This window comes from Hyperoodon ampullatus (assembly GCF_949752795.1).
Source record: "Hyperoodon ampullatus genome assembly, chromosome: 1".
NCBI lineage: Eukaryota > Metazoa > Chordata > Mammalia > Artiodactyla > Ziphiidae > Hyperoodon > Hyperoodon ampullatus.
Genome location: NC_136914.1, coordinates 137,625,559 through 137,637,706, shown reverse-complemented (window position 1 = coordinate 137,637,706; position 12,148 = coordinate 137,625,559). Strand labels below are relative to the sequence as shown.

Below are 12,148 nucleotides of genomic sequence, written 5' to 3'. Positions count from 1 at the left end.
CTCAGAATGGGAGAAAATATTTGCAAATGAAGCAACTGACAAAGGATTAATCTCCAAAATTTATAAACAGCTCATGCAGCTCAATAGCAAAAAAACAAACAACCCAATCCAAAAATGGGCAGAAGACTTAAATAGGCATTTCTCCAAAGAAGATATACAGACTGCCAACAAACACATGAAAGAATGCTCAACATCATTAATCATTAGAGAAATGCAAATCAAAACTACAATGAGATATCATCTCACACCAGTCAGAATGGCCATCATCAAGAAATCTAGAAACAATAAATGCTGGAGAGGGTGTGGAGAAAAGGGAACACTCTTGCACTGCTGGTGGGAATGTGAATTGGTACAGCCACTATGGAGAACAGTATGGAGGTTCCTTAAAAAACTAAAAATAGAACTACCATATGACCCAGCAATCCCACTACTAGGCATATACCCTGAGAAAACCATAATTCAAAAAGAGACATGTACCAAAATGTTCATTGCAGCTCTATTCACAATAGCCCGGAGCTGGAAACAACCTAAGTGTCCATCATCGGATGAATGGATGAAGATGTGGCACATATATACAATGGAATATTACTCAGCCATAAAAAGGAACGAAACTGAGCTATTTGTAATGAGGTGGATAGACCTAGAGTCTGTCATACAGAGTGAAGTAAGTCAGAAAGAGAAAGACAAATACCGTATGCTAACACATATATATGGAATTAAAAAAAAAAAAATGTCATGAAGAACCTAGGGGTAAAACGGGAATAAAGACACAAACCTACTTGAGAACGGACTTGAGGATATGGGGAGGGTGAAGGGTAAGCTGTGACAAAGCGAAAGAGAGGCATGGACATATATACACTACCAAATGTAAGGTAGATAGATAGTGGGAAGCAGCCGCAGAGCACAGGGAGATCAGCTCGGTGCTTTGTGACCGCCTGGAGGGGTGGGATAGGGAGGGTGGGAGGGAGGGAGACGCAATAGGGAAGGGATGTGGGAACAGATGTGTATGTATGACTGATTCACTTTGTTATAAAGCAGAAACTAATAAAAAATAAAAAAATAAATAAATAAATAAAATACTTTCAAGGAAAAAAAAAAAGAAAAGAGAACATCCAAATGGTCAATAAGCATATGAAAATATTCTCAACATCACTATTCATCAGGGAAAGGCAAAATAATGCCATTATACCAAGTGTTAAAAAAGAAATAACAAGCCCCAAATGAGGTCACTCACCCCCCATCACAGCAAACCAATCCAGTTTCAACCCCTCCCAGAGATGTGACCTTTAAAACAGTCCAACTGAAATTTCCTGAGAAAGACCCCTGCAGTTCTGGTCCTGGTAGAAGACCTGGCCTGAAACAATCCTTTCTTTTCATTTACTAATACCTTCTCGCTCCCTCCCTTCCTTCTACCTATAAAAACCCTCCATTTTGTACAACCCCTCCTAGTGCTGCTGATTCTTAAATTTTTGAATAAAGCCATTAGTTCTTCAAAAAATAAAAAAGAATGAAATAATGCCATTTGCAGCAACATGAATGGACCTAGAGATTATCATACTAAGTGAAGTAAGTCAGACAAAGACAAATACCATATGATGTCACTTATATGTGGAATCTAAAAAGATGATACAAATGAACTTACTTACAAAACAGAAACAGACTCACAGACTTCGAAAACAAACTTATGGTTACAAAAGGGGAAAGGTTGGGGCGGGGGGAGATAAATTAGGAGGTTGGGATTAACAGATACACACTACTATATATAAAATAGATAATCAACAAGGACCGACCTACTGTATAGCACAGGGAACTCTACTCAATATTCTGTAATGACCTATATGGAAAGAGAATCTGAAAAAGAATGGATATGTGTGTGTGTGTGTGTGTGTGTGTATATATATATATATATACACACATATACACACATAAAAGAATGGATATGTATATATAGGAATCACTTTGCTGTACATCTGAAACTAACACAATGTTGCAAATTGACTATACTCCAATATAAAATAAAATTAAAATAAATAAAATGAAGTATCTTTAAAAAGTTACATACAATGATAAGAAGGGAAAAGGTTTTTTTCTTAAAGATGAATGAATTATGAACCAAATATATTAAATATATGAACTATTCAACACATTGGAAGACTCCAAGTTTCTGTTTAAATCCACAGAATTTATGTATCATTAGTTATTAGAAAGGTATCCTGTATTTTCCTAAGAAATAATGCTATACAAAAAATCTTAAGGCGGGGCTTCCCTGGTGGCGCAGTGGCTGAGAGTCCGCCTGCCGATGCAGGGGACATGGGTTCGTGCCCCGGTCCGGGAAGATCCCATATGCTGCGGAGCGGCTGGGCCCGTGAGCCATGGCCGCTGAGCCTGCGCGTCCGGAGCCTGTGCTCCGCAACGGGAGAGGCCACAACAGTGAGAGGCCCGCTTACCACAAAAAAAAAAAAAAAAAAAAATCTTAAGGCAATCCACAGAACTTACTTTGATCCAAAAGAAGTCTAAATAATCATTATGTAGTAATAGTATTAAAGAATTTTAACTATCATTTATAATACAGTTTCTATAGAAAATTATGTTTGAAGTGCCAACTTAAAATGTAAGAAATAAATATCCAACTCTTGCAGGTTTGTTTTTTTGATACTGGAAAAAGGTTTCATAAGATATGTCCACTTAACACAAGAGCTGGCAATTTTATGGTACCTCGTGTGAGAAAGAAGGGACAGTTCATTGGGACTTTATTTTGAAAAACAGAACTAAAAGGCATGAACTATTTGTATTTCCCAAGCTGATCATGACTTTTTACATCTCCACTTTCACTGTATTTGGCACACAGAGCTCAAATAATGTTGGAAGATACGTAGGTAGGAGGCAAGAAGAGGAAAGATACAGCTGCTTAATTAATCCTACAAATATTTATTGAGTATCTAACAAGAATTGTTCTACGAACTTGGGAAATGCAGCTGAACAAAAATGGCAAACAAATTTATGAAGAATTTCTGTTGCTAGTAGCAACGACTAAAGTTACAGTGACAAGAGATCTGAGCCAGTGCTCCTGGGTCCCATTTATTCTCTGATAATGAACAGTTTAACTCCTACTTCTATGTCTTCCTTTACCACAAAATAAACAGAAAACAAAAACAAAACAACAACAAAGAAAGAAATTCCTCCTGAGCATTTTATCAGAAACCAGAATAATGCTTCTGGGGTGAAAAATCCCCAAGGATGCACTACATATGACCAAGGATATGGACGTTTCTGCTAGAAAGCAGATTAAACTCGCTTTCATGCTCTCATATCAACTCCCACTCACTAGTGCAAACTACCCAATGAAAGGCAAGACCCATGAGGACTAGAGTCTTGAGACAGCAACATGTTCTGAAGAGATGGTAGACTGCAAAGGAATCAGGCAGTAACAATATACTAACACTAAAAATAAGAAACAGAAATCTAGATTTGACTTATGACTACAAGAATAGTACACATAAGAGAAGAATGTGTACTTTCAAATAATTAAAGGAGCTATATAATTTCACTGAAGAGTACACTACTAAGTAAGGGAAAACTTTTCCCTACTTGGTATGTTACCATCAGGCTTTAATTAATTATAATCACAGTACACAATGCAGGGACACTTAAAGGGCTATCGAGGGTCATTATTTTATCTGGTAAAACCATCTTTCATAATCAAGTCAGCCACAGATTCCAGGAGATATGATGCAATTCCATGCCCAAAGGTCTTCTCAGGCTTTAAAATCAATCTTTTGTTTGAATCCTCCCTCTTCAGGCATATTCTATATGACATTAAGCAGAAGCAAAAGAACCTAAGAATCTAAGCAAAATTTAGAGGCTATTGGATTATGAAAGATTTTCTATCACCTAGTATCTTAAAAACAACTTCCTTTTATTTCTTAAAAGCAATTTCAGTTTTAATTACAAGATTTATTTATGTCAAAAGCAAACCACTTCTTTATTGATTCAGTGGAGAACTACCACTAATCTAGGAGATATCTTTCTTTTAATATCCTATAACTCAGAGTCCACCAGTAAGTATACCTTATTGGTCAAAAAAAAATTTTTTAACACAATATTTAAATAAAAAAATACACCAAGAAAAGAATATTAAAACAATACCATATATTATTTACTGTTTTGAGTTAGTTTATGCTCTGTTATAATTTACAAGAATTCAGAGTTAAAGTTTACAGCTGGATGTATCTTGAGAAACCTATTTAGGATGTTTCAAAAGCCTAATGAATTCTCTTTTAGAACTCGGACATTTTAACACTATACATAATACGTAATCTCCAACTCTGGGGGGAAAAACACAATTTCTACGGTCAAAGAATTTACAGTCATTAAATAAAAACAAGTTTTCCTCCTTACAAGAATCAAAGTTGTAAGCAAACTTTTAAAGTGCTACGGGCCACTTCACATGGAATAATCCTAGGTAGCATTTATTCTACATTTGTATTCATGTTGAGATGTTTACAACCAAATTTGTACTTAATTTGTTAGGCCTCAATTTAATTTACATACCTGTACCAATGAATATTTGAAATTTTCCATTTGATACCGTCTAAGAACTTCATTTAGCCTTTGATCTGAAACAAAGAGAAGAACCAATCTGTAGTTAACTGCGTAATGTTCAACCTTTAAAAAGTAGAAATAAAGTAGATATTATTTGATACATCTAATGCAAAACTGCTAGTCGCCACTGTTGTTCAAAATAAAGCGAATCATCAATCTCAACACACCATTTTAGAATTTAAAACTAGGCCATTCTATACACCTAAGCCAAATAACTACTACCAATGGGAAAAAGAACAGCTACAAAGAACTAATGTTTCTGATCCTATAAATTTTAATTCTCAGTCTCTCCTGGTTTGCTCTTCAGGTTACTGAAGTCAAAAAAATATTCTCCACATTTACTTTTTATTCCTGCTACTAGAAGTGAAAAGAGTTGGAAAGATAAGGCTAAACCATTCCTGTTTAGAAGTTAAAATCTGCTGGAATTCTCTTCCAGGACAAACCTCCACACAGAGGAGAAACTGCAGGACAAAGTATCCAAATTAAGCAGGAATGGGCAAGAGACAATGGAAAAGAAGATCCAGAAAAGCTCAGAACTCTCAGCAAGTACAAGGTAATATTTTTATTTGAAGCAAGAAAAGCAACATACAATAGAACAAAGCACCCAACAAATATACAAACCTCATTCTTTCAAGATCACGTGGAACATTTAAAACTGATAATTTGCTGACAAAAGGGTAAGTCTCTTTTAAGTTTTTGAATATTCAAGTGGGATTTATCTCAGGGATGCAAGGATTTTTCAACATTCACAAATCAATCAATGTGATACATCACATTAACAAACTGAAGAATAAAAGCCATATGTTCATCTCAATAGATGCAGAAAAATCTTTTGACAAAATTCAACAATGATTTATGATAAAAACTCTCCAGAAACCAGCCACAGATGGAACATACCTCAACAAAATAAAGGTCATATATGACAAACCCACAGCTAACTTCATCCTGAAAGTATTTCCTCTAAGATCAGGAACAAGACAAGGATGCCCACTTTCACCACTTTTATTCAACATAGTTTTGGAAGTCCTAGCCATGGCAATCAGAGAAGAAAAAGAAATAAAAGGAATACAAATTGGAAAAGAAGAAGTAAAACTGTCACTGTTTGCAGATGACGTGATACTATACATAGAGAATCCTAAAGATGCCACCAAAAATCTACTAGAGCTAATCAATGAATTTGGTAAAGTTACAGGATACAAAATTAATATACAGAAATCTGTTGCATTTCTGTTGCATTTCTATACATTAAAAACAAAGTATCAGAAAAAGAAATTAAGTAAACAATCCCATTTACCACTGTATCAAAAAGAATAAAATACCCAGGAATAAACCTACCTAAGGAGGCAAAAAACCTGTATTCTAAAAACTATAAGGCACTGATGAAAGAAATTGAAGACACAAACATATGGAAAGATATACTGTGTTCTTGGATCGGAATAATCAATATTGTTAAAATGTCCATACTACTCAAGGCAATCTACAGATTCAGTGCAATCCCTACCAAAATACCAATGGCACTTTTCATAGACCTAGAACAAATAATTTTAAAGTTTGTACGGAAACACAAATAGCCAAAACAATCTTGAGAAAGAAGAACAGAGGTGGAGGAATCACACTCCCTGACTTCAGACTATACTACAAAGTTACAGTAACCAAAACGGTATTGTACTGGCACAAAAGCATAGATCAATGGAACAGGAGAGCCCAGAAATAAATTCATACACTTATCATCAATTAATCTATGACAAAGGAGGCAAGACTATGCAATGGATAAAAGACAGTTTCTTCAATAAGTGGTGCTGGGAAAACTGGACAGCTACATGTAAAAGAAGGAAATTAGAACATCTCTAACACCATATACAAAAATAAACTCAAAATGGTTTAAAGACCTAAATGTAACAGTGAAAGCCATAAAACTCCTAGAGGAAAACAAAGGCAGAACATTCTTTGACATAAATTTCAGCAATATTTTTTTGGATCCTTCTCCTCAGGCAAAGGAAATAAAACCAAAAATAAACAAATAGGACCTAACCAAACTTAAAAGCTTTGCACAGCAAAGGAAACCATCAACAAAATGAAAAGACAGCCTATTTAATGAAATATTTGCAAATGATATGTCTGATAAGGGAATAATATCCAACAGATATAAACAGCTCATACAACTCAACATCAAAAATACAAATAACCTGATTAAAAAGGGGGCATAAGTAGTGAATAGACATTTTTCCGAAGAGGAAATGTAGATGGCCAATAGGCACATGAAAAGATGCTCAACATCACTAATTATCAGGGAAATGCAAATCAAAACCACATTGAGATATCATCTCACACCTGTCAGAATGGTTATCATCAAAAAGAACATACATAACAAATGTTGGCCAGGATGTGGAGAAAAAGGAACACGTGTACACTGTTGGTGGGAATGTAAATTGGTGCAGTCACTGTTAAAAACAGTATGAACATTTCGCAAAAAAACTAAAAATTGAACTACCATATGACCCAGCAATTCCACTCCTGGGTATATATCTTATAAAAACAAAAACACTAATTCGATAAGATACATGCACTCCAATTCATAGCATGCATTATTTTTAAAAAAATTTTATTGGGGTATAATTGATTTACAATGTTGTGTTAGTTTCAGGTGTACATATAGCATGCATTATTAGCAATTGCCAAAATATGGAAGCAACCTAAGTGTCCATCAACAGATGAATGGATAAGGAAGATAGAATACAACTCAGCCATAAAAAGAAGGAAATTTTGCCATTTGCAGCAACATGGATGGACTTGGAGGGCATTATGCTTAGTGAAATAAGTCAGACACCGAAAGACAAATACTGCATGATATCACTTATATGTGGAATCTAAAAAAATACAACAAACTAGTGAACATAACCTAAAAGAAGCATACTCACAGATATAGAGAACAAACTAGTGGTTACCAGTGGGGAGAGTGAAGAGGGGAGGGCAATATTGGGGTAGGGGAGTAAGAGGTACAATTATTAGGTATAAGCTACAGGGGTATATTGTACGACATGGGAAATACAGCCAATACTTTATAATAACTATAAATAGAGTATAACCTTTAAAAATTGTGAAGCACTAAAAATTGTACACCGGTAACTTATATAACACTGCACAGCAACTATACTTCAATAAAAAAAGAAGAAAAACTAAACATTAAAATAAATAAATAAATAAGAGTAAGTCTCAACAACTTTCAAAAGACTGAAGCTGAAGAGGAGAATATACCACTCTAAAATATGCCTCTTTGTCATAAGGATTATGTTAGGCTGGTAATTTTTAAGAAACAGCAGAATAGAAAAAGCTCTGAAAACTGAGTAGAAGTTACCATTTTGTAAAAGACATTTACATTTATAGGGGAAAACTCCATTTGTAAGCATGTCTCCCTCTCTATACCAGAAAGAGAAAGATGACTCTAAATCTCTAGAAACTCTTTATGAATAGAGAAGGTAATGACTTAAGTGTGCTTAACAACTTTACTCCTGTTTACTGTGATTTTCCTGGTAATCTCTCATCTCTTCTTTTGTCTTTATCTGAAGATGTTATTTAAGTTTGTAGCTTGGGCCATTTGAAGGAGTTTTTCTCAGTTTTCCTGGATCTCTAATCTATACAGAAGGTAAATATGTTATTAAACTTGTTTGTTTTTCTCCTATTAGTCTGTCTTTTACTATAGGAGGTCACAGGCAACAACCTAAAAGGGTAGAGGAAAATCATTTTTGCTCCCCTGCAAAGCCAAAGAGGGCCTATTACCTGATAATAGCACAGTTAGGCTAGAATGAAGAACCAAAAACTACAGGAAAAATCTCTATAATGTAAGAAATTACTTTTCAATAACCTATTGGTCTCAGGATGAATTACAAGACAAACTTAAAAGTATTTTGAACTCGATGATAGTGAAAATGCTATACCTCAAAACTTCTTAAAGAGGAAAAAGCCCCTGCATGGCAAAGAAAACTATCAATAAAATGAAAAGGCAACCTACTGAATGGGAGAAAATAATTGCAAATCATATATCTGAAAAGGGGAACAGATCTAAAATAAACAAAGAACTCACACAACTCAATAGCGAAAAAACAAACAACTTGATTAAAAAATGGGCAGAAGACCTGAATAGACATTTTTCCAAAGAAGGCATACAGATGGCCAATGGACACATGAAAAGATACTCAACATCATTAATCATCAGGAAAACACAAATCAAAACCACAACAAGATATCACCTCATTCCCATTAGAATGGCTATTATCAAAAAGACAAGAAATAACAAGTGTTGGTGAGGACATGGAGATGGGTACTGTTTGTAGAAATATAAACTGGTGCAACTACTATGAAAAACAGTATGTAGGTTTTGGTTCCTCAAAAAACTAAAAACAGGGCTTCCCTGGTGGCGCAGTGGTTGAGAGTCCGCCTGCTGATGCAGGGGACACGGGTTCGTGCCCCAGTCCGGGAGGATCCCACATGCCGTGGAGCGGCTGGGCCCGTGAGCCATGGCCGCTGAGCCTGCGCATCCGGAGCCTGTGCTCCACAACGGGAGAGGCCACAACAGTGAGAGGCCCACGTACCACAAAAAAAACAAAACAAAACAAAACAAAACAAAAAAAAAACTAAAAACATAATTCACATGACCCACCAATTCCACTTCTGAGTATTTATCTAAAGAAAATTAAAACACTAATTTGAAAAGATATGCACCACCATGTTCACTGCAGCATTATTTATAATAGCCAAGATATGGAAACAACCTAAACATCCATTGTTGGATGAGTAGATAAAGAAATTGTGGTATATATACAATGGAATGTTACTCAGCCATAAAAAAAGAATGAAATCTTGCCATTTGTGACAATATGGGTGGACCCCGAGAGCATGATGCTAAGTGAAATAAGTAACAGAGAAAGACAAATATCATATGAAAAGAGAGAAACCAAGGTCACTGATACAGGGAACAGATTGGTGGATTCAAGAAATGGAGGATGGGGGCAGGGAGAGGCAGGGAAAAATGGATGAACTGGTTCTTTTTTTTAAAAAATAAATTGAATAAATTTTTTAAAAAGAAAAAAGATATGAAACATTCTTGAAAGCAATGAAAGAAAAATAAATCAATTGAAATATATTCCTCCTTGCTCATCATCAAAAGCCACAATATTATTAAGATGTCAATTCTTCTTAAATTGATTTAAAGATCCAGTACAATTCCAATAAAAGCCATTTTGTAGATAAGGACAAACTTGTTTTAAACATTGCATTGAGTAGTCTAGACAACACTGATGAAGAAGAAGTTGATGAACTCACACTTCCCAATTTCAAGATTTACTAGAAAGCTAAAATAATCAAGAGAGCATGGTATTTGAAACAAACAGACACAAAGATAGACAGAACAGACAGAGTCCACTAGTACCCTATGCAAATTCAGACAACTTGACCTTGGTCAAAGGAATAAAGGCACATTAATACAGAAAGTACAGACTTTTAGTCTTTAGTCATCATCAACAAATGATGAAGGTACAAATCGATGACCATAAGAAAATAAACACACAAACTCTGCACCTTAGACATAAATTCATTCAAAATCATTCATTGTCTTAAATACAGAGTACAGAACTATAAAAATTATAGTGGAAAACTTGGGAGAAAATCCACATGAGTTCTAGTTTTGATAATTAGTTTTCATATCCAACACAAAAAGCACAATCCATGAAAGAAAAAATATTGATAATGTGGACTTTATTAAATTTAAACTATTTACTCTATGAAGGACAATGTTCAAAGAATGGAAAGACAAGCCCCTGACTACGAGAATATATTTTCAAAACACATAACTGAAGAAAGATTTGCATGCAAAATATTCAAAGAACTAGAAAAAATCCACAATAAGAAAAACATACCAAATTAAAACAAATATGGCAATATGAGTAGACACCTTACAGAATAATATATACAGATGGGAAATAAGCATGTATAAGTTGATCAACATTGGGAAATCATTGGAAAATGATAAGCATTGTGCATTGGGGAAAAGCAAATTAAAATAACAATGAAATATAGGGACATATGTATACATATGGCTGATTCACTTTGGTGTATAACAGAAACTAACACAGCGTTGTGAAGCAATTATACTCCAATAAAGATCTATTTAAAAAAAATAACAATGAGATGCCCTACCCATAAAACTAAGATAAAAAATATAATAAAATACAGGTGGAAATGCAACAAGAATAGCTAATACTGGGCTTCCCTGGTGGCACAGTGGTTGAGAGTCTGCCTGCCGATGCAGGGGACACGGGATCGTGCCCCGGTCCGGGAAGATCCCACATGCCACGGACCGGCTGGGCCCGTGAGCCATGGCCGCTAAGCCTGCGCGTGCGGAGCCTGTGCTCCGCAACGGGAGAGGCCACAACAGTGAGAGGCCCGCGTACCGCAAAAAAAAAAAGGATAGCTAATATTTTGTGAAAGAAGAACCGGGGCAGGGGGACTTGTTCTACCAGCTATCAAGATTTATCATAAAACTATAGGCATTTAGACTCTGTGATAGTCATATAAGGATAAAATTGACCAATGGAAGAGAATCCAGGATCCAGAAGTATACCCATGTATATATGAGCACTTGAATTGTGATCAAAGGGGCACTCCAGAGCAGTGAGGGGAGAAGGACAATCTTTTTGTAAGTGGTTCTAGGTCAGCTGGATATGCTCATGGAAAAGAAGAAAACGTCACCCATAAAAATCAATTTTATGTGAAATAAAGATCTGTGAATGCCAAAACAATAAATTCTAAAAGAGAAAAATAAAAGGTCTTTATAGCCTTATGATAGGGAAAGATTTTTTTAATCAAAACACAAATAGCACTAATCATAAAAGAAAAAATGACAAACTGGACTACATTAAAATTAAGAACCTCTGTTCATCAAAAAGAGACTGTTAAGAGAGTAAAAATGCAAGCCACAAACATGGAGAAGATATTTCCAACACCTATAACTGACAAAGGGCTTATTTCTAGAATATACAAAGAACTTCTATCAGTTAAAAGGCAGGCAATCCTATAAACAAAGTGGTAAAAAGACTTAATTAGTATTTCACAAAAAGGTTATCCAGGTGCCCAAAAAACATAGAAAAGCTGTCAACCTCATTAGACACCAGGAAAACACAAATTAAAATTACAATAAAATAAAGAGCTAAAACTAAAAGACAAATGCTGGTGACAACATGGAATAAAGAAAACTCCCATACACTGCTGGTGGGAGTGTAAATTAGTAGAATTTTAAACACACATTTAATTCCTAGGAATATACCCAACCAAAATGTGTGCACTTGAGCTCCAAGGGCCATGACAAAAAATGGTGGTAACAGCATTATTCTCAATGGCCCCCAAACTGGAAACAACTGCAAGTAACTATCAAAAGAAGAATAGATAAAAGTGATAAATTTATAAACTAGAATATTCTATAGCAATGAAAATGAACGTACTACATCTACATGCAAGAGTATGAATAAATCTCAAAAACATAATATTAAATAAA

At 35.1% G+C, this 12,148-nt stretch overlaps 1 protein-coding gene across 1 annotated transcript in view; it reads right to left on the bottom strand.

The window, feature by feature from the left end:
• Nucleotides 1-12,148, bottom strand: part of SCLT1 (sodium channel and clathrin linker 1) — a gene marked incomplete at both ends in the record, with an annotated part of 272,227 nt that overhangs the window by 243,012 nt on the left and 17,067 nt on the right. The window contains one exon of the mRNA XM_079719413.1: nucleotides 4,552-4,616. Within this exon, the coding sequence (XP_079575539.1) occupies nucleotides 4,552-4,616 (65 nt within the window). The remainder of the gene's footprint in view (nucleotides 1-4,551; nucleotides 4,617-12,148) is intronic.